The following is a 24,269-nucleotide window of genomic DNA, read 5'->3' as shown; positions in this document are numbered from 1 at the left end:
ATCTGACGGGACCGTAGGGGTGGTATGAAGTATGGAGGTTTATGATGTAAAGAGGTTCACTACATAGAGGTTTCACTGTATATACATATTCCTCATTCGCATGGCTTTCATCAAGTGGTGGAGTCAGTGCAGTCGATGATGATGATGAAGCAAAGAAGTGCCATTTACATACTCAGGCGGCAGTCCATTTACCATTCAGGCTACCCTTCAAATTTCCACCTTCTCCCACTTACTGTAAAAGAAATCCTCACAAACTGTAATAGAATAAGACTCAGTATAATTTATAATGCAATTTTTTGCATGGAGTCCTGATCTGGAATGGTGGGAATGTTGAGTATAAACTAAAAGGAAACTATGCCAAGTATCATCTGTTGATGCACCTATTTAATTTATTTTTGTAATTCATCCGTTTTCTGATCATACGAATGATGTTTTGTACTTTCCCTACTTCAGTTGTTATTATTATTCTGAGAGAAAGACAATTTTCACAGATTTTGATCATTGAAGAAATCAAATAAAGCTTCCCATAGACATCCATTGAAAACCAATTTAGCATACATATAAGGCTTTTATGTAGTGAATTGAAGACCAAATTCGAACAAATCCCAATCCTGTAATTTTATCAAATCGTAATCCTCCCCTTTTGTTTGAAAATTAAATCTTCCTTTTAATGCAAATCTTTTATTATAAGTTCTACCATTTTTGTAAATGAATTAATTACACCCAGCTGTGAATGAATCTTTTTTGTAAAGTAATTAATAAATGAAAAATAGTCATATATTTCCCACCCACCAAAGACAGGGTCAATAAAAAAGATTAATACTTACTAGTGAATATCTACATTTATTTATTTTTTCAAAGTCAATATAAACATTTCAGGTATTTGCAATAATAATGGCATGGGGTATGATGAAATGTCATTTGCAATAAAATTTTGTATATTGAATTTTGTACGTTGTTGTTTTTGTGCAGAAAATACATTATTTTCACTTCTAAGCAATTTCTTTTTTATCTACCAAATTTTCCAAACTACAGCATGCTCTTTCTGAAAATACTCTTGGTGTAAGAATGTGTATGAACTTTTTATTTACGTTTACAAATAAGGGTAATTTTGCAAGTTTTCTAGTAATGCATTGCTGAAATGAGAGCCTATTTGAAGTTTGCTGCAACTTCATCATCATGAGAATTTGCATAAGAGTTTGCAACTGGACTGCTCAAAAGTTTACTATGTAAGGACCGCATTTCTTGAAAAGTTTTAGAGGAGTTTGGTTCGGGTAGATTGTTAAGGAAAAGTTGATATTTCATTTACTTATTGTCGAGAGCAAATATTTGTTGGAAATGGAATAATTGTAAGATATTATCATTAACTAAATAATTTATTCCAGCTACTGCTTTATATATCTCTTATTGAATTGTGGAAGTTTTATTTACAGCAATATCTGCATTGAACTAATGTAACAAAAAAGACCACCCTTGATTTTGTCTGAAAATTGCCAACTTTATTGCCTCACAGTGGCTACATGAATTGCTTTATTTACAAAACTGTTATACTATGTTAAGAAACTCTTTTTCTTCTTCCAATTGGAGTTTGTTTGAAGATTTTGTTTGATTATTATTAATGCATAGACATATAACAAAATAGCAGAGCCTGTTTTCAGCCAACCTTTTTGCATAAATGCAGAGAAAAAGTAGATACTTCCATCGAGTTCCGCCTAGTGACTTATACCAAGTCGTTCTATGAAGCTTCTACATTGTGAATCTAAAGTAAAATCTTGCACCAACTTGCAAATTTTACATTGTTTTTTCGATGCGTGTTTCTTGGCAACTCAAGGAGGTGGAGGGTTAACGCCGCATGCTGTTGAGATGACGTCATGACCCAGGAGGATCCGCTCCACAGAGCACAAAGTATCTTCTAGATGTCTACAAAATATCCAGAGTGTCTTGAGCTAACTTCTGGAAAATATCTTATAATATCTTCAAGACATCATCTAGAAATTTTGTATACTACGTATATCTGAATGTCCGCTTTTCTGATATCTACTATGTATCTTTGAGAAGATATTTTCTAGATATTCATGTTCAAATTCAATCCATTGAAAAAATTCAGGATAAATGACTAAAATATAATATTTTTCGGTACAATAAGATTATATTTTCAACTGACAGCCTACTGGTGGAGCAGGTGGTGATGCTAGGGTGCCTCCTGGGGATTCTTCCTGAATATTGGAACCTCTCTGGCGTTCACTTCTTTCAAATGGGGGCTTCCTCCTCCGATTCCAAATTTGAAGTTACCAAAGCAGCTTACAATTTCCTTTTAGATTTCTCAAAGGAGTCTGCAACATTATCAATGAATGTTATTACGGAGGCTTCCGCAGTGAGTTAATTGGTGATTGCTCTTGGGTGATCGACTCATATTTTCGGACATTTTTTTTGTTATGTTTTTTTTTGTCCGCAAAATATGAGGCAGCGTAAAATGAACCCGAAAAACAATCACCCATAATCAATGAATGTTGATTCAGTGCCTTGCAGTGTAGCTCTTGAAGAATTTTCAATACAAGTTTTTGCCAACGTATTTAAACACCTTCATCAGGGCAATGAATGAATGATGTTTATGTTAATGAGTGCATAACTGTGATACATAAAAGGTTATGGCAATATTTGTTATGATAGTAAAAAAAATAGTTGTAAATTAATTATAAGAATCAGAGACTAGAATTTTGAGATACCTTTTATTCCATTAAAATGGATTTGTTTATTGATGGTAACTAAGCTGAGACATTTCATAGTTTCCTATCCATTTCACTTGACGTATAAAAAACATTCCCCTCTCAAAAAACATGTGCTAGACATCTAGTAGATTTTTATTATATCCAAGACATTGAAGACATTTTCTAGACTTCTAGTAGGTATTTAAAATATCCAAGACATTGAAGGTATTTACTAGTTATCTAGAAGATATTTAGTGCTACGTGGGTGATGAATTACTTATGGTGGGGATTTGATGAGGGCCCACTTTTCAAGGGAACTAGTGGAAAATTCCACTTGCTGCTTGACGACTTGTATCAGTCATGTGTATTTTGCTTACTTTTAGCCTTTTATCCCTATTTTGATTGGTTTGAAGGCATAGACTTCTAAATTTCATTTCAGCCAATCAGCAGCTCCACCCAATGTTGTTTGACAGCGTTAGTGTACAGTCTTTGTTTTCATCATCAATGGCAATTCGTTCTCAGTTGATGACTGCCCTTGATATTGGCTGTTGTTGGATTATAGCAGCCCTAGTGGTGAGTGGAAGTGCCTCTAGTGGCTGACTGTTGACGTGGGTGTGGGCTTGGTCCAAAAGCAGTGGCAGTATTTTCCGTGGCACTGCCCTCTGTGGATGCCCTTGGAGCGGCAGTACTGCGTGCACGCCACGGGATTGGAAGAGCAGTCGGCTGATGGGGATGCCAACGGCAGCAGGACCCACTCACCTACTGAGGGAATCAAACAGTTGGGAGTGGGTGGTAAAAAATTTTCGTGGCAACGTTAGGTGCGCCAATTACGTAATCACATTTACATAGAACACTGAGGTTTGCCTTGAAGGTTTTCCCATCCTCTCATGGTCATATGTTTTTGGATAATTAGAGGCATGCGTTGACGATTCTGATAAGAATCATTTACAGGAGAATAGAACGAAGAGTGGAAGATTTCCTGGATGAGGACCAATTCGGATTTAGAAAAAGCAAGGGCACAACAGAGCAATTTTGGTGCTTAGTTTGCTCATAGAGAAGAGAATGGAGAAAACAAACCGACTTATATAGCATTTGTCGATTTAGAGAAGGCATTTGAAAACGTAGAATGGAATTTTAATGCTTAGAATTCTGATTATGTGGACTTAATGGTCCAGAAGCAAGAATAGGAAAAGGGATTAGACAAGGGTGTGCACTTTCCCACATAATTTTTATTATTAACATCAAGAAAGCATCAATGAAATCAAGGAGAAAGCTTTGGGTAAATATCCTTGGAGAAAAAATTAGTATGCTGCACTTTGCTGATGACATAGCACTCATAGCTAGAGGCAAAGATTATCGGTGAATAAAAACTGTGAATTTCGTCATAAAAATCTGTCAATTTCGGTTTAAAATTTCGTCATAAAATTGCAATTTCGTCACAAAAAATACAGTTTCGTCATAAAAATTCACTTGTCAAAAATATTCCTTTTTTTATCCCCAGAACAATAATTTTAACAATAAAAATGCTTATTACCATATTAAATATATTTTCAACGGTAAAAACCTTGATAAAGAAGGGTCAAAGCAAATGCTAAAGGAATAAGTTAAGCATTTGTTAGATACACATACCATAAACACTCTTTACAGTATGTAATTCAATCTCATACCGCTAGACAAATGCAAGAATTGTACAGATGGGGAATATTTTTGATTGGTCTAAATTTCACTGTCTCATTGGCCTGCATGATGTAAAAAACTTATAGCTTTCACTTAACACATTGGTAACAGAAGTCTTTAAGGTCTTACACAAAAAATATAACATCAACATATGCAAGTATGTGTTTATCCTATTTTACCTATAAATTTTTTTTGAATTTGCCATCTGAAATTATTCACACTCTGGAATTTAAAATTGGCTGAATCCTTCTTTTACTGGATTTGAGACCCATTGGTCACACTTGACTTTAATTCTACATTTTTTGGAAGTTTAGTGGTTCTTTTATTTATGTTTCCATGCATGGAAAAACCTCTTTCTGCATCTACATTTGCTACAGGTATCCTCAGGGTTTTCACACAATTTTCCACAAAATTGGGAAAATCATTTTAAAGGGCAAGCATTAGTGGAAGTACTGAAAATTCTTTTCCTTCTTCCTGAACTGATCTAACAGATTCCTTTGAAGCAGAATAGCCAAAAAGTTCTTGAGTTTCTGTTAATGATAATATGAAGACATTAGCTACAAATGTGCCTAAGTTCTTTACATCAGTTGTCAGTATACACCTTGTGTTGAATAATCTTCCCATGGCTGTAATAATGTTCCTCCCTGGGTCACTCTATACAAGGAATGACAACTTCATATTAGTCTTTACACCTATTTGATTCAGGACCTCACACATGGAAAGTTGCACAGATATTTTGAGACTATTAAAAGAAGATTCATTTTCTTTTCCAAACTGTGCATTGCTGACTAGGGTAAAGGAATTCAATAAATTAAGGTTGAGTCGGTTCTTAAATTTTTTCAGTTCTTAAATTTTTTCTGTTCTCAATAGATACCGGTCTGGTTTTTCCCCACCGGTTCTCAATACTCAGTTCCAAGGATGAACTCTAATTATCTGAATTAATGGAAAATTTAAATGAACAACCACAAGAAGTGAATGAAAATAATTTCACGAAAGATGTTAATCAGCAGGAAAGCTCTGTAAAAAAATGACTCCATAATTTTCTTTGCCTAGTAAAAAAGGTAAATAACACGTTGTTAAGAATGCATTATCGACCAATATGTCTCATTACATCAGGCAGCCAAGGGTTCTTTCACCTTTTTTATTTTAACCTGTAAGTCACATCAAAATACATTCTCTGATGTGGCTAGCTTAAATTGCTTTAATTGACAACTTATTTGCATGCTTCACTGTCACAGTTCTTATAACCTCAACAATAAACTGCTCAACACGCCGGTACAGCGACACTGGATAAACTGAGCGGCCATGAATTAACGCAAAATTGTAATGCGGTGTTGCATTCTGCAGGATAACCATCCTTTTCCACGCCTTGCATAGGTTTAATCGGCTCTCGAAACACATTTTGCTCGTATGTCGAAGAATTACTGTATATATACATGAATCAATCTTAAGACCACTCTCAGACGAAACGATTTTCCGCGGGCGCCGTCAACGGAACGGCACACGGCGTTGCAGAGAGTCGTCTCGTCAGAAAGCCGCCTGAATTTCACGTGAACGGCGGCCGGCGAAAATCGTTTCGTCTGAAAGCGGCCTCAATGTAGCGTAGTCTATATTGCGTTCAATGGACCGCACGGGTAGACGGCGCACCGCCGGGCCGGATTGAAATGGGCGCCGTGCCGTCAACGGCGCGATTCGACTCGTTTGAAGACATCCATAGAGACCTATAGTCAATTGAGAGAACGTCACCGTGCTGTGGACGGTAGCAGACGAAAAGTCAGCTCGTTTGAAAGCGGCCTACGTGGCCGCGGCCGTGGAAGGAGGAGTTAATATCCTCCTTCTTCCATGCCCGCGGCTACAAAATGTTACATTGTTGGCGAGAGCGGACAAACTGACGAACCCTTAAACGCGCGAGTTAGCAAGCAACTCTCAAAAGAAAAAACATGGGCGCCATGCAATCGGAAAGTAATATATGCGATTTTTTTTACTTTTTTTCACTTTTTGGCCATGAATACGCTGCAGACCATCTCCGCTTTGGGCGCCAAATTCAAATCCTCGCCACAGCCGGTTGCAAAGCACCGTCTACATGCGATCGGTTATTAATAGCGGTTTCTAAATAGACCTTAAGTGATGGGGTGTTTTTTATCGGTAATGGTAGAAAATATCGCGCCAAATTCGCAGAAAAAGGGCTTAAACGCGAAATTTCGCGGAACCAAGTGAATTTCGCGCAGCCTTGGAAATTTCGCGTTATAATTCGCGTTTCGCGGTTCGCGAAAATTCGGTGCCCCTACTCATAGCCGAGTCAAAGAAGGATTTGAAGAAGACTGACATATGTGGAAAGGATAGTGGTCAGATGTCAGCTGAAAATTAACAAAATGAAGACTGAGATATTAGTTTGCAGCAAAAGAGAGAGGGGACTGAGACAAATATTAAAATAGGAAAGCATAAGCTTGAAGAGGTGAAAAGAGTCTTCCTACCTGGGAAGACGAGTAACCAACAAGAAAGAAATAGTGAGTAGAATATCCCAGGCGAAGAGGGCTCTCGACAAAAAGGAGAATCTTCTTACAGTGAGAATACCAGCATAGAAGTAAGGAAACAATTCATCAGATGCTATATGTAAGGAGAATGTTTCTCTGTGGAAGCGAGATTTGGACGTTGACAGCAGCAGAGAAGTCAAGAGCGGCACATTTGAGAGCATTGGAAATGTGGCACTGCCGAAGAATGATGATATGATAAAATGGATTGGCCGTGTGAGTAACGAGGAAGTGCTAAGAAGAGTGGGAGAAAAGAGAAGTCTCCTAAAAACATTAAGCAGAAGAAGGGACAACTTAGTTGGCCACATTTTGAGTCACGATGGCCTGATGAAGACTATCGTTTGAAGGACAAGTGGAAGGGAAAAAGGGCAAGGGACGGCCCCGAATGAGTTAAAATAGGACAGGTTATGAAGGATGCAAAAGTTCGCTATGAAAAGGCTATAGGCTACACGCTAGGCATATAGGAGAGAGGAATGGAGAGCTACGTCAAACCAATCTTAGGATTGTTGACTAATGACGATGATGAGGGCAAATATATTTATGCTGCTTTTTGTGCTATTTCATAACGTCATGGCTTCTGAATTACATATCATGTGAGTTACATGCATTCTGAGAAATTCCAAAAATTCCCTTGCGGGAAGTGGGACCTTATGAATGTGGAAACGAGGCTGCTGGATGAGGATTGGAAGGTCAATTTCACGACAGGATTCAAATGAAAGCTTCTAAAACTATTACTAACCTATATTAGAAGAAATGGAAGTATCACAGGGAAGGTATTGATTGTGATTGATTCCATCGTTAAAGAACTATGCCTATCACAATGTTTATCATTTACTTTTAACAAATATTTGTATAACATTCCTGTTTTCCAAAACTGATGCAAAAACAGTATTTGGTGTTTTTGATTCAGTTTTGTGTGACGGTGCTGAAAATAATTCAAAGAGATTAAGAGATACGTGAACAAATCATTCAAGATTTTTATGAATCTTCTTCGATTACACTTAAACGCCATTCATGTGGAAAAGAAAGAAGCGTGTGTTGTGTGGTATCCCTGCCTGTGCCCCTCATGTGCTCAGGCTCACATGCCTATTCCGTGCCATCTAGTGAGTAAAACATGCACTCTCCTGGATCCACTCAAAGTCCGACGTTCTTTTCTCAAAGTCCTTTCGCACAGAAAAAAATAAATTCTAATCACGTCTGAGTGATCAAGTTCATTTCAATAAAGAATCGAATTTATCTCAAAACTAGGTCCCTGTGACGTCACGTGGAGTGGCATCGCATGGGCGCCAATCTGGCCTTTTTCAAACGAGGTTAAAATTGACCCTTGCCATTCGTCTAAACCGGTAATTCAATAAGTCCTTAGAATGCCCGAAATATTGCTCTCTCTACATCAAACATTAATTTTCACTAGAAAGTATCACTCGTGACTATATAGTCAGCTGTTAAAGTTTCAACTGTATTCATCCCAAAGTTTCATTGTTGTTGCCGATTGTAGTGAACAACTTTCATTTAAATATAATAAATTTGTTTATAAAAATTGATAGCATTGAGAAATGTGCGGTCATGAAACACTTGTTTTTGAAAGGGTTAGCGCGGAAATATATATCGGCTAACTTGAATGAAGCTTATGGAATATCTGCTCCCGTGTTTGAAACTATTTGCAATTGTATAAATGACTGATGACGTTGCCGTAAATGCAAATGAATTAACATTGCTCCGGACGCTCTGTGGAAGTTTTAACCGCCAAAATGATTGATAACATGCACGATATGATTCTAAGAGCCAGGCGAATCGAAGTGCGCGATAAAGGTCAGGCCACAGGCATATCGCAAAGCACAATTGCTTTGATTTCGCTCGAAAATTTGGTTGTGAAAAACATATCCGCTAGATTGCTGCCACGTTTCCTCACATTGTAGAATAAACGCAATCGTGTGACTATTTCAAAGTCTGTTTCGGCGCTTATCCTTCGCCATCCTGAGCACTTTCCGCATCAAATCAAAACTTTTGATGAAATATGGATTCTTCACTACAATGCAGAGACATAATAACCGGTGAAAAATGAAATTTTGAAGATGAACGGGCTCCAGGGCAGGCGAAGATGTTGAAATGGTCCGGTGAAGTCATGGCAACGATGTTTTGTAATGCATCCGGAATTCTCTCCATCGATTGGTTGGAAAAGGTATAAACGATAACAGGAGAGAAATATGCATCGTTATTGGACCGGTTGACGGTACAAATCAACACAAGCGCCCTCATTTGAAATGGAAAATTTTCTTCCGTCAACAAAAGAATATGCGGTTGCACATCTGTTCCGAGTCAATAACTAAAATTACAGAATTAAACTTTCAATTGTAACGAAATTCACCGTATGCATCAGATTTTGCCTCCGGTAACTTTTTATAATTTCATAACTGGAAGAAATGGTTTTGCGATTTTATTAGACTTCAGTGGAATTTTCTCCTGTTGTATAACTTCGTGTACTATCCATTCCACTTCCAATTTTAATTTTTCCCGGGGAACTACTTCCGCGCTTAGAATGCATTAAAATTTCATAAATACACCGAGTTTGGAGTCATTATCTCCTGAATTTTGTGCACAGTACGAATATTTCAATCCAATCAAGATACCTCAGCATTTGCCGAAAGTCATGGTTAGACACGTTTAGGCCCAATAGGTGACTCATTTTTTTGTCCTCAAGAAACTGGGAGCTTTGAAGAAGGTTGATTGAAAAAGGTTAATTGTCGAGAAAGGGGGAGGGGGTGAAACACGTTTCTATTATTCTCGTGTAACTCGATATTTTATTTTGAATGATTTGTGGTCTTCGTAACACGAAACCTGAGCGAGCAATTACCTGGGGTGCAAGAGGCTTGTTGAGGGTAGAAGTGAAACGTTAGAGGGGTGGTCTGAGGACTGAAGGGTGGGGAATAGTGGTTTTTGGGAAATGTGGGACCAGAGTGCGTATATAGGACCTTTGCAGGACCTAGTTCCTATTCTACGGCGTTGAGGTTCTAACGACGGTTGCTCCATCTCTTGGCGAATATTCACACTGTTTGTCGTTATTTAGCCTCAGTGTTGCGGTAGGAGGCGGAAAGCAGGCGGGGGATGAATGGCATCATTGGGGGATAATAGGATCCGTTTAGCTGAATAAGTGCATATTTGAGGAAGTGAGCCCGAAATAAAGTAGCTTATGATCATTGCGGAGTGCACACAAGTAATCCATAATTAATTTTAACGAATCTGGTTAAAAATATTAACTTTTGATTTCATTTAAAAACTGTTGGATATGTTAATATCATTTTGCTTCTTAATTTTATGGATTTCAATTTTCTCACACAGTCACGTTTTCAGTTGTTATCTGACACAGTTGTTATCACACACAATTCCTCAACGAGGGCGGCACTGAGTTACGATGGTAACTTTTAGACGTGTAAACGCACCGTGTTTACGATCGTGGTCGGTAAACCAGTGGCGCAGCGAGGGAGGGGGTTTGGAGGATAAACCTCCCCCCCCAGAGCTCAGAGAAATTTTTAAGTTTAATCCATTTTACTTAATTGGATTAATATTACTAATAGAATAGTGTAAGGATTAATAAAATATCTCTCAGAAAGCCTTAAAACTCAGCATTTTGAACCGTTTATCTTAAAATTCCGCCATTTACTAATCTCGCACCTACCGCTTATCCTGGTGGGTATTCCATACCCCCACACACCCCGGTTGCACCTAAAACCCTCCCCCCCTAAAGCCTTAATTCCTAGCTGCGTCCCTGGTGTAAACGGGGTATAGGGTTGAAAATATTCAACATGCTGCGAGTCCATGACGTGCGTTGCAACGCAGTGGATTCCTGGTTTGCTTAATGGGTCAAAATTATAGTATAGGTACACACAGGGTCCAGCATTCTGAATGCGTAATTTATGAAAGGGGAAATGAGGGTTGCGTTAGAGGAGTATGTTTAAGGAGTGTCTCAATCTCATGACCATGCAAGTCTCACTTCTCGAGGACCTTATAACAGTGCTTCAGTAAGTACACTTAAAAGTAACGTGACCTCCCTTTTGCTATCCATTAAAATATCAGAATCGATTTCTGCACAAAGAAGAGCGGTTACTGCTTGTTTAATTTGCCTTGCGAGCGCAATAGAGTAGTTTCCTTCATCAAAGAAAACAAAAGGCATTCATTGCGATTCCTTACACTGCATTAGTGTATTCATAATATACAAATTATTTGGTTTTAGAAATACCGGTTTAGACGAATGGCAAGGGTCAATTTTAACCTCGTTTGAAAAAGGCCAGATTGGCGCCCATGCGATGCCACTCCACGTGACGTCACAGGGACCTAGTTTCTAAAGGAGAAGATAGGAGTTATACATCGTCTGAGGTTACCAATGGATGCATGAGGCACAGAGCTCAGGGAAACATGTCTTAATAATCACCTATTAACACTGCCTAAGGTCGGAAAGTTTTCTTCGTTTGATAAGGTATTAATAATCCTTATTTAAGCCAAGCGCTACCAGATAGCAGGGTACTCAGCTACCTGCTAGCATCCTGCGTTGTATCAGCGCAGAGCCTCGCCCCAAGGTCACCTCACTTGCAGCAGCGGGAAGCAGAACGACGCGTCGTCACGCGGAGTTTTTTTCCCGGCATTCATACTTAGCCGTCGCGTTTTCGCGCGCTTGAAAATTTTCACTTTTCATTTAATCGCGAAAAATTGATATCGTAATTTAAAAATCTAAAAGCGTGAAATACGTACTCCAGGAGTATAATATTTCGATGTAGGCAAGAAAAAAATAATAGGAAACCACCCTATTACCCAAACTGGTCGCGGAAACGTGGTTCTCGAGTCCTGAAGAGTTACGATTCCCCGCCAAGGTGAAATATCCAGTATAGAACATTTCCTAAAGTACTCGAGTGCCCTCGTCACCATGGTTCATCCTGATAGCTCGGTACAATTGGCGGTATGGAAAAAAGATTTTGGAACTAGAAAACGTTTTTTGAATCAAAGACCCTAGCAAAGGGGGGGGGGGAATTTTTTTTCCTCCCACACCTTATCATTCAACCGAATTGAATGGCTTTTATTTGAGCACTGTAAGAACTTATTTTATGGACATCCATTTACTCATGCTCTCCCAAATAATGTTTGAGTCGAATGCTTTCTTTTTGGTGTTCAAACATTGGTAGAGCGAGATATCAAACACGTTGTAATTGATAATGTTTTTAATGCATCCTAAGAATGTAATATTTTTTTCTCTTTGCAGGAAAAAGGTGTTTATGATTGCAGTTTGTGTGGCAAGAGGTACTTTCAATGGAGGACATACAGGTACCACATGGATCAACACAGGTTTGGGAATCGCTTCAAATGCAATGAGTGTGGAAAAGCATTCTATAGAAAGGAGTATTTGAGAACTCATATGGATGTACATCAAACAGAGAGGAATTTTCAGTGTGATGTGTGCGGAAAGGCATTTAAATCATTTGCTCTTTTGTATCGTCACAAAAAAACTCATGGTGAAAAAAATTATGTCTGTGAGTTATGTGGGAAAAAGTTTATAACTGTATCAAGATTGAATCATCATTTGGAGTGTCATAACAGAGATAAAATATACCCTTGTGAGAAATGCGGGAAAACATTTACCACAAAATTTTATGTTACTCAACATGTCAGAACTGTGCATTTGAAACAAACGAAGTACAAATACTCTTGCGAAGTGTGTGGTAGGAAATGTGGAACTCCGTATGCGCTGAAGAGTCATCGTATGATTCATTCAGGCGAACGACCATTCAAATGTTCCGTTTGTGATAAAGCATTCAGGACGAAAAATTTCCTGGAGCAGCACGTGAATTCTCACACAAAGGAGAAGAGTTACAAGTGCGATGTTTGCGATGCTGTGTTGTCCACAGTGACTAGCCTAGCACGTCATAAGGAGAGACACAAGGGTGAAATGAAATACAAATGCGACAATTGTGGTAAACAGTACACGCAGAGTCACAATTTGAAGAACCACATGAAGAAATGTCACACCGACTCAGGATAATTTGTAACGCAGGTATTTTTGGAGTCCTGTTGTATAAATGGTAGACGAATAAAAAAATGGTATTTGATTAGAAAATGTGTGCTTTGTTCTTATTTAATTTTTGTAATACGAACTGTGGAGCATATTCGCACATCGAAGTCAGGGGTTAGCTTGAAATTAACTCCTTTATTACAAGAGATTGGTAGATTCGGTTCCACATGTTCCTGAAATCAGATCCGGAATGTACGCAATAAAATAATGGATGCGGAAATTATTGGTGCGTAAACGAGTGGACTCGTGTTAATTCATTTTAAATCGTCGAATTGCAATAAAGCCATGGCGTATAAAAAAACCTCGGTGTGTCATAGTTTTGTGAAATGAGCCAAATGGGAACTTCTTCTATCTACGATGTAGAGTGCTAGTCATTTTTCATGTGTCGTCAGCAAACAAATTCGTGAATGTAGTGATAGGATCGATTCCCTTGTTTGAATCGTATTTCGGATTTAAGTTTAAAAAAAATTAATTGTCACTTCATACGATTTTTCACCTGAATCTGTCTTCGTATGACATCAATTTAAAACAAATGGTCATCAAATCAACAGAAATGGTAATCAATAAGGTAGTGGTTCCGGGTCCGATTTCATGATATGTTCCATTGTAGAAAATTAATACGCTCAAACAAAAATTTTGTGAGACAATTTTGAAAAAGGCCAGATGGGGGCCCATGCGATGCCACTCCATGTGACGTCACAGGGACCTAGATGCTATACGAGTAGATAGGAGTTTTACATTGTTGAGATTACTAATGCATGCATGAGGCACAGAGCTCAGGGAAACATGTCTCAATATTCACCTATTAAAGCTGCCTACGGTCGGAAAGTTTTCTTCATTTGATAAGGTCTTAATAATCCTTACTTATGCCAAACGCTACCAGATAGCAGGGTACTCGGCTACCTGCTAGCATCCTGCGTCGTATCAGCGCTCAAAGCCTCGCCCCAAGGTCACCTCACTTGCGGCAGCGGGAACCAGAACGACGTCACACGGAGATTTCCCGGCATTCATACTTATCCGTCGCGTTTTCGCGCGCTTGAAAATTTTCACTTTTCATTTAATCGCGAAAAATTGATATCGTAATTTAAAAATCTAAAAGCGTGAAATACGTACTCCAGGAGTATAATATTTCGATGTAGGCAATAAAAATAATAGGAAATCACCCAATTGCAAGTAAGGAAACGACTTGCACCCGTTTTCATTCTTTTTAAGCCGTGGAACTGCAGTAAAGCCATAGCATATAAACAAAAACCTCGGCGCATTAAAGTTTTGTCAAAGGAGCCAAATTGAGCACTAGAACACACTAAAAGAAAGAATAATTTCTCGAGAACGGTTATTTTTCTTTTGAATTTTGGTTTTGTTCGCGATATCAGCGATTGGATTCTTCAAATTTAAATTGAACGACCTTCATATCAGCAAAAAATACATCAAGAAGGCAATGGTCCCTGGCACCGGTTCTGTGTTCCTGTTCCTAATATTGCACTTCCATGCGCTAAGGTAAAAATTGCATGTGACAATTTTATCTATTATTGATATATTAAAATATTGTATATGATAGGAGACAAGATTATCATTCAGCCAACGAATAGGCCTCATAGCGAGGCCTTGTAACATGGCTAGATGCGCAATTTCGCCCCGCCCCTTTCGCTTCACACCCCGCCATTACAAAGCATCCAGTAACCTATAAATTGGCGACACTTCCCAAAAATGGACAACGTGCTTCGGAAGCGCCAACTGCCGGCCGGCCGGCGCACAGCGGGCGAAAATCAAAAAGAGCTTGACGAAACTAATGTCTCCGTCATTACTTATCGTAGATGCTCTATTTTTTTTACCACATTTTAATGATTTTTACATTCTAAATCCGAATCTAATGTTATTTTTGCTGTAGACCAATCATGACCTTCTCTGAAACAATATGGCGGAAACAGTCAAATAGATACCCTTCTTCAAATATTAAAATCGCTGCATGTAAGGTACCGTAGGACGGGGTGAAAAGAAACATTGGGGTGAATAGAAACGAAACTTCATTTTTTATATATAATCTATTTCCTACATAACTATGGGTAAATAGTGGCAACTATTATTTTTTTAGGTTGGTACACTTTAGGCTGAAAGTGAAACATAGAGGTTATTGAGGTAACCGAGGTAACCTCTATGAAGTGAAATAATGGTTTGTTTGGTTGGCAGCACTGTTTCCTGTTTGTTTGTCATGTTGAATTTTACCACGTGATTCTTGTGTTTTTTTATCCACTTTGAACTTTCCAGGTAAGTCAGAATATGTAGTGTTCTTAAAAGTAAATAGCTGTAAAAAACATAGTTTAATTATTCATATAAAAGATTGAAGCTTTTTTTAAGCCTTAACTTTAACAATATTATTTTAAAAATTATTCATATTTTTTAGGTTAGGTTTTCAGAATTTATGGGGTGAATAGAAACAAATCATTGAATTGTAACTGTCTACCTATTCAATTTGTTTACTTACAGTTATTTAACTTCTTTTGTTTATGTACTGAATTAAGTCATTATGTTGAGAAATAAATTTGTATTTCAAGTAGGCTTCCGCGGAGATTATGATGATATCTGGTGATTTTTCCGGGTATTCTTCCGCGTTTAAATAAACGCGCAATATCAGGAAAAATCACCAGATAAATTTATTTTTATCCATTTACAAATTAAAAATGTCATATTTAACTGTTTCCATTCACCCCCGATTCGTATCAATAGAAACAAACATGAAATTGAAGCAGTTTCTATTCACCCCCATTTGCGGGGTGAATAGAAATACTATGTTTTAATTTTTTTCTTTAAAATCAAATAAAATTTTAAAAATTAAATACTATAAACAAATAGGTCTAACAGAGACCTGTGTTTGGGCAAAAAATTGTTTATATGGAACAACTACAAATATACAAAATTTCAAACCAAAGTTGAAAATTGTTTCTATTCACCCCGTTTTACCGTACTTATTATATTCTTACAAGTACCATCAATCAGTTAGAAACATCGATGCATAACCTTGAACAAATTTTCCGTGATGTGTCGATAAGTAGTATCGATCCAGTATCCCATATAGTAAGGTTAGGAATTTTATTAATGTATTCCACTGAAATTATAAAAGTATTTTTTAATTGTTTTCATTTGGAATTTAAAAATATTTCCGACTGAAATGAATGACTAATTACATTGAAACAATGCCTACATGAATAAATAAAGTTAAAGTTCATCGTCATCTCAATCAATATCATTGCTGTTTCCGTCCGACTCTGTGAACTCGTCAATCAGATGGAGGGAGATTCCTAGTTTCTTTGTATACTTTCGCATTTTCCTGATTTGATCTTGTTGACTGCGGTATTATTGGATGCGAATGTAGAAAAAGTATTTGAAAAATATCCTCGAATGAAACCATTCTTAAACATTTGCTGTCATGTTGATCCCGGAACCTGCGAATATCCTAAGGCCTCGATTCAAGGGCCTCCTCCGACAGTTGCCCAATAGCACTGCTGCTTTTCCAACAGGCGCTCCATAGAGAAGAATCTTATGTACAGTTGGGGCACGAAATACCATGAATAGGACTCAACATAAAGGGCAGCAGTGAAAGAGGAAAGGAATCGCGGAAACGCCATAAATCAATCGGAAGTCCACTGGATACTTAAGGCTCTCAGAATGGTCAAAAACCTCTCAATAACCTCTTCAGTAATACCTGGAAAAATATTGCGACCAGGTATTATTTCTAAGCAATTTTCACTGAGAACGCTGACTGTTAATGAAAGATTATGAAACAAAAACTAATACCAGTTATTTGTTTTTTTACGCACCTGAAATTTCCGCTGGTAGTTTTGGTTTGGAGAAAAAGCACCTCGCTCTATTTGCATAATAGGGTGGTTTCCTATTATTTATTATTGCCTAAATCGAAAGATTATTACTCCTGGAGTACGCATTTCACGCTCTTACATTTTCGAATGACGATATCTATTTTTCGCTATTAAACAAAAAGTGAAAATTTTCAATCGCACGAAAACGCGACGGCTAAGTAGGAATGATGGGAAAAATCCGTGTGACGTATTTCTGGTTCCAGCTGCCGCCCTGTGAGGTGACCTTGAGGCGAGGCTTGAGCGCTGATACGACACAGGCTGCTAGCAGGTAGCGCTTGGCTTAAATAAGGATTATTAATACACTATCAAACGAAGGAAACTTTCCGAACTTAGGTAATTTTAATGTGCGATTATTAAAAGATGTTTCCCTGAGCTCTGTGCCTCATGCATGCATTGGTAATCTCAGACAACGTAAAACTTCTATTTACCCGTATAGAAACTAGGTCCCTGTGACGTCACGTGGAGTGGCATCGCATGGGCGCCTATCTGGCCTTTTTCAAATGCGGTTAAAATGGACCATTGCCATTAATCTAAACTAGGATTTCAAAAACCAAATAATTTGTGTATTATGAATACACTAATGGTGGGTAAGGAATCGCAATCAATGCCTTTCGTTTTCTTTGATGAAGGAAACTACTCCATTGCGCTCGCAAGGCAAATTAAACAAGCAGTAACCGCTCTTCTTTGTGCCAATGCATTTAGGCAATAGTGTAGTATTGCCTCCCGAAATTTAACTCGGCTGGGGAGATGCCGGTTGTCTCCGAGACAGAACTCCTGAGAGCGAACATTAAATCAGAAATAGATTCGTCCCTTTGACGCTGATTATTTTCGCAAAAAATCGACAACATTGTTTATAATGGATTTGTTCGCCCTTTCACGCGGGTTTGCTTGCGGAACATACGGAACTGTGAGACGAAGTTTGATCTCGAACAATTGACAAACCTATTCTTAAAATTCGACTCACGTATTGGGGACCGTTATCAGTCAGTCAACATTACTGCAGGGCAACCCCGGTGGTTAATTACTTCGGTACGCAAATAATGAGCTACATGAGTAGTCTTCAGGCTACGTAAATGTATGTCAACTGGCCAACGAGTGCTAGCATCCAAAAAAGACTTGCACGCAGCGGTTTCCTTTGAGCGAACGGAGCCTATTATATCTGAAGCCACGACCGGCGAACCATTTCATGTGGCTTCATAAGCCCTGAGGGTTTCGCTTGCGCAACCCTAAAGCGCTGACAAGTTCGGCATTGCCGAACGAAATCGCTTACATCTTTCCTAAACCCCGGCCACGAATAAAAGTCACGAATGCTCCGAAATGTTTTAAAGCATCCAAGATGACCGCCCCTCGAAGAGCAGTTATTCTACTCTAAACTTTGGGGTCTCAGCGAAACTTTTCCACGCTCCGTTTACGTCTCTATAGTGTACAATTTCCCCGAGTAAATCCGTAGCTCAGGATGATCGTCAGGGCTCTCCTCCACTTTCCGCAGGATACTTGAGTACCAAGGATCCTCAACGACGGAAGATTCCGAACTCTGTATTGCCCCGATTCTCGACATAGCGTCAGGAACCACACGATATCCGCCTCCATTATGGATTATCTCACAGTCGTATTGTTACAACCGAGACATCCATCTCGCAAGTCGTCCTTGTGGATTAGGAAAGTTCGCCAACCACTTTAGCGAAGCGTGGCCGGTGATAACCTTAAAACGGTAGCCTTCCACACACGGCTTGAATTTGTTCACCGCGAATAACAGTGCTAATCACTCACGCTCAGTCGCGCTATAATTATTCCTTTCAGCAGTAGAAAGGGTTCGCGAGCAATAAGCGATGACGCGTTCCTCTCCGTGGATCTCCTGCGTTAGAACACCCCCTATTCCCACACCGGATGGATGCGTCACACTCGACAACGAAGGGTAAATCAAAGTGCGGGCAGGCAAGGATTGGGGCGGACACAAGGCAAGTTTTTAATATTTCAAATGAAGTCGCTTGTTCCGCCGACCAACGAAATTTCGCATTCTTTTGCTTTAAGAGATCGGTATGAGACGAAAGAAGGAACGAACCTTCGATACCAACCCAAAAATATACGCAGCTCCGTTGCGTTGGTGGGGGTCGGATAATTAACTACCGCATCAACCTTCTCAGGGTCCATTTCTAGTTCGCCATTTCCAACAATATGCCCTAAAAATTTCAGACGCAACTTCGCATACTGACACTTATATAAATTTATTTTCAAACCGGTGTTTCGCAAACGACTGAAAACCTCTCTTAAGTGACACAGGTGCTCTTTAAAAGTAGAAATGACGCTACAATATCGTCTAAGTAGGCCAAAGAATAAAGTTCCAATTCTGCGTCAATAACTTCGCCCATTAAGCGTTGAAAAGTGGCTCCTGCGCTATGCAGACCAAAAGGCATTACTTTAAAATGGTATAATCCACGCCCTGGGATCGTAAATGCCGTTATCTCTCTGCTTTCCTCCTCTAACTCTACTTGCCATTAGCCTTTCTCCAAATATAAAGTGGAAATGTACTTTCCTGCTCGGAGTTCGTTCAAGATATTAAAAATATATAGCAATGGATAAGCGTCTTTTTTGCTCACATTGTTGACCTTACGAAAGTCAACGACGAATCTTTTAAAGTCATCCTTTTTCGGCACTAGAAGGACGGGAGAAGACCAAGAGCTATTCGAAGGCTCGATTACCCCATTAGTCAGCATATTGTCTACCTGGGCGTCTTAGCCCTCTGAATCACAGGGGAGACGGGATAATATCTCTGTTTAATCGGGGCGTCCCGTTCTAAGACAATGGGCCAGTTGCATGATTTTTTTTACTTTGGTATATGAAAATATAATCAAATTGACATGTGACAAAATACTCCAGGTATTTTTTTCAATGCGCCGTTATTAAGTAATCAGCGCTCAAAAATTCGATTTTTGAAAGTCATTTCAAACGGGTCACTTCACGATATTTTCAAGTGGTTCTACGTCATAAGAGCCATCCGCCAAGCAGACGCCTTAATTCTTTTTTTTACGTATTTTAAGGCTAATATTTAGCTTTAATATTAATTTTTCGACTTTAATATCAACATTTTCGTATTCTACGGAAAAAAATGAAGGGAAACGATGTAAATCTGATACATAACAAATTTTATGCAACTGGCCCATTCTATGCATTATAACGCTTGTTCGTCCCGGCACGATATCGAATAGTTTGAGTTCTGAGTCGAAATATCTCGCAAGGGCGATATCCTTGGCGGGCGTGTGACTGTTTTCAGGGTTAACCCTCTCAAATTGTAAATTAAACCCTACGGAGGAAGCCCGCGAAACTATCGCCAGAATAATAGTCCCATCCAGAGTCCTCTGTATTGTTGATAATACACTACAAAGTTGTATTAAGTGCGACCCTATGAGGGAGTAGTGTAGAGAACTGCCATCCAGAGGACTCTGGTCCCATCGACACTCTTAACCACATGACGGGAAAAATCCAAACTTTCTCCAATACTCTTCAAAAAATCCGCCCCCAGAACTAGGCTATAGGTAATAGTGGGGAGTACGTCTAAATGAGCTAATACGACCCCCTCTTTCACGCTTACAGGAAGAGTCACTGCCTTCATAACGGAGGCCCGACGACTATCCGCCATTTCGAATGGAGTATGTGCACATTTTTGGGAGGTGATCTTAAAAAAGAATTTACACCTCAATTAGGCTAAATTCCGAGTCTGAGAATAGAGCGGTACTTTTTAAGCGAGATATTAATTATTAAAATTTGCAAAATTAATGATGCGCTGAAACACCAGTCGGCCATATTCTCAAGGCTGTGACATCATTTTGTTCGACGTGTTCTCAGGCATTCCTTGTTCTTTAGGGTGAGCCCCTCTACTGCGTATACTGAGTTTGGAAAGAAGCCATGGAATACCTTATGAACTAGATTTAAAGTGTGTACATGCCATCATCTACATCTTTTAATTCATTTGTTTCTCGGTTACGCTGACGACAAGACTCTATCAACTTTTCTACCTCGAACTACCTAATCGTATTTCTTACTCCTCGGTTCTCGCATTTGCGTTCGTTTGCAGATTTATAGTGACATTAAAATTAACGTATAGTGACGTTAAATAATAATAGAATAGAAAATAGTTAAATAGATTAAATTATGATCGGTATTTGAAATGACAATAATACAAATATCGATAGTTATCTACCTACCGGCACTTTTACTTCCATAAACCTTCGAATCGTGCTAACAAACTTTTGGCCAATTACCTACTGTAAACAATCTCACTTAATTCACTTATGTTAGACCTAATTTCCGATGAGGTTTCCCGTCCATTTCTCTTTATTATGAATGAGACAAGACAACAAAAAAGCTCCAGTTCAACATTAAAACTTCGTGCCGAGGCATGTAGGTATAATCCAACATAATCAGCACGGTCAATCATTGAAGCATCCACCTTCGGGATATTATTTGAAGAAACCCTCACGAAACCTGATTCCATAATAAGCACTTAAACGTATTTCCCTTTACACAGATCAGATCCACCAACTTTTTCCAATGCATACGTAGTTTATTGAATCATAAACACGATCATAACACGATAAACACCTTGCACGCTGATGAGATAGACCAGAATGACGTCACATACCGAGGAGCCAATAGATGAGCGTTTTCGTCTGCCTAGTATCGTTGCGAAAACAATGCATATTAAATAGCAATTATTAAACAAACTAAGCAACGATTAATGCTGTTAATCGAAAGTAATGATATTTACGATACACTTTATCGAATAAACTGCATTTCAATCGTATTCCTTCCGAGTGCACATATTCTATTACGCGTGCGCATTTGAATGCTCAGATTTTCCAACCATCTTTCAACCGTCGCATTTGTGGAGGCTCCCGTATCGAGCAACGCGGGCCAACACCTACCATACATCTCGACTTCCACGAAGATTCGGTTCGTGACAGAAAATGCGTGGGAGGGCGAATTACACTTAACTTCTCAAACTGTTTTTAACCAATCGTCCCATTTATTGTCCAGGCCCACCGGCTTGAGCCGAAACTTACGACGCCTGCTGCCTGGATTTAAGACGTCGCCCCGGCGTTTCCCGCACAACTGCAAGTCGGAACAGTTTGCCCCTTTCTCCCGCACCGATGGCAAAATTTTGAAAGAGATTTCTTGCATTGCCGAAAGAAATGATCGGCCGCGTCACAATTCCAGCATTTCATAATGGAGGTCAGTTTGTTTTCCACAGAGATTGGGCAGAAGCTAAAACGGAATCACATTCAACGCGTTTCACCCTTAAAAACCCGAATTCCTTATCAACCATATCAACTGGTTGGGGGGGGGGGGGGATATGCGATTCTCTTTTTATTTGCTGCCCTTCTACGGCTCGTCCAAAGAGCATTAATTCCCTCGTGGAAGAGAAATTATGAGGAGGAATTTGCTGGAGATAATCCGGGTGCAAATTCCCGTAAGTCAACTCAACTAGTTCACTCTCTTGCAGGGGTCGCCTCAAACGTCCATTCATCGCGGATATGCAAGTGAGAAATTCATTAATTTTCTCGCCCGTCCCTTGCGCGCGTACAAACATATCCTTTCTTGGCCTGATGTCATAATCTAATGGTAGATAAGCTTCTCGAAGCCCATCCTTTAATGCAGAAAATGTCCCGAGGGAATTCCTATTAACTCTCCACCATTGTAGAGCTTTCCCCTTTAAAATTTCAGAAGCAAGACGGTGCATTATGACATCGGAAGCATCATTATCGGCCTGAAACTCGTCGTAAGCTTCTAAAATTGAGGCAACGCTCTCAGTCTCCTCGTCAGAACAGCAGAGCCCTTTTCTACTGGCCAATTTCGCCCAACCTACGGCGTCGTGAAGCGCTCTTTCGATTCTATGATTTGACGCACAAAATTCGAAAGCATGCTTTCTTCTCGCGGGAGAGCTTCTTCAGGCGTCAAATTTCTGCAACATTCACGGAGCGCAGCTGATCGGACGTTCCCGACGATGGAAGACCGAACCTCTCTCAATATGTTATCGCCTCAGCCTTGGGCAAATCTTTTATCCCCGAGGTTCCTACTTTACCCTCCATGACTAACCGCTAAAACAACAACCACATAGGATAAAATGGGTTCTAATCTTCGCTTCCCGGTGTCCGTCGGTAATGAGACTACAGATTCAGGGAGGACAGCGGTAAGGCATCAACAACAGGGATAGAGACACGACGTTGAACCCAGCAAAAAAACTATAATCTAAACTAAAACATAATATCGCCGACCTCGTGGATGAAGAAGTGGGTGGATTCTACTTACAGTCGGCCCCGCGTCGAGCGCCAAAGATGTCGCGTTTGCCCGGGAGTGCTCGTTGAGTTGTCGGCGGTATGATGGGCGCCAGGGTGGATAATTAAGGGCTTCCGCCCACACTCGGAAGATGTGGAGGGGTGGAAGGAGGGGTTTGGGAATAACTTTTTTTCATAGAGAGATTCCCTCAGAGTAGGTGGTGACGGACAATTATTCGTGCACCTGTTCATCACGGGGAATCGAGAGAGGCTGGGAAACAGGACAGGGCGATGGAAGGGATACAAAAACTATAAAGATAAAGGAACGAACGAAACAATTTCTCCGACTATCACCCACTACCGAACTCGGAAAAAAAACTCAACCGCGCAACTTTAACCGGCCTCGCCAGACGCTTACAGGTGGATCAGCAAAAAAAAACAATCCGACCCAGACTGCCGCACCCGATCAACCTCCCTCTCTGCCTTCGACTCTCGCCGACTCCCTTCAATGGAGGGGTTGGAGGGGGTTGCGACCTCCCCCCTCTCCTTCCGACAGCGGCCTCCGCGGCTGTGTACGGAAGCAACTAAGACAAAAGAGAGTCAGTGGGCGCTACCGAGGGAAACAAAGCAAAGAAAAACGTCACAAGAGGCACCACTCTAAATCTTTCATGCTTTCCCTTCCATTTATTACTTTAAGTTTTCAGAAAGAAGGCTGCTGTTTGGCTCTTTGCACACCTGTGTCTTTTATCGTTATCGCGGTGAGAATTCCACGAAAAAATAGTAGAGAAAAAAAGGGAACACCATGAACGCTCGTAAAAGGAATTTGAATAATATTCTGGAGAGTTGTTTCAGATTACGCGGAGACGAGGAGGCAAAACTTAATTTAAGTAAATGAAAGATCGTAGCACTTTTCCACAAGAATTTTTAATGCGTACAACGCGTTTCGGCTCACTGACCCATCATCTGGTACAAGACACTTGAACACATCCCTTTTATACCCTTGAGAAAGGAGTAGGAGAGGATTTGACATCTTTGAGGATGGGGGGGGGGGTGGGAACGGGCGTACAGAGTAGAGACAATGGGGAAAGATACAACTACGGGATGTGGAGAACCCACGTTGGAATGGAGGACTCTAGTCATAATATAGTCAGTCT

At 39.7% G+C, this 24,269-nt stretch overlaps 1 protein-coding gene and 1 long non-coding RNA gene across 2 annotated transcripts in view; one reads left to right on the top strand and one right to left on the bottom strand.

Moving 5' to 3' along the window:
• Positions 1 to 13,016, top strand: part of LOC124155397 — a 69,870-nt gene extending 56,854 nt beyond the window's left edge. The window contains exon 25 of the mRNA XM_046529178.1: positions 12,165 to 13,016. Within this exon, the coding sequence (XP_046385134.1) occupies positions 12,165 to 12,941 (777 nt within the window). The 3' untranslated portion in view covers positions 12,942 to 13,016. The remainder of the gene's footprint in view (positions 1 to 12,164) is intronic.
• Positions 756 to 24,269, bottom strand: part of LOC124155398 — a 32,076-nt gene continuing 8,562 nt past the window's right edge. The window contains exon 3 of the long non-coding RNA XR_006864181.1: positions 756 to 3,470. This is a non-coding gene — a long non-coding RNA (uncharacterized LOC124155398). The remainder of the gene's footprint in view (positions 3,471 to 24,269) is intronic.

This window comes from Ischnura elegans, chromosome 3 (assembly GCF_921293095.1).
Source record: "Ischnura elegans chromosome 3, ioIscEleg1.1, whole genome shotgun sequence".
NCBI classification, from domain to species: domain Eukaryota; kingdom Metazoa; phylum Arthropoda; class Insecta; order Odonata; family Coenagrionidae; genus Ischnura; species Ischnura elegans.
This window is presented reverse-complemented; position numbering and strand designations above follow the sequence as displayed.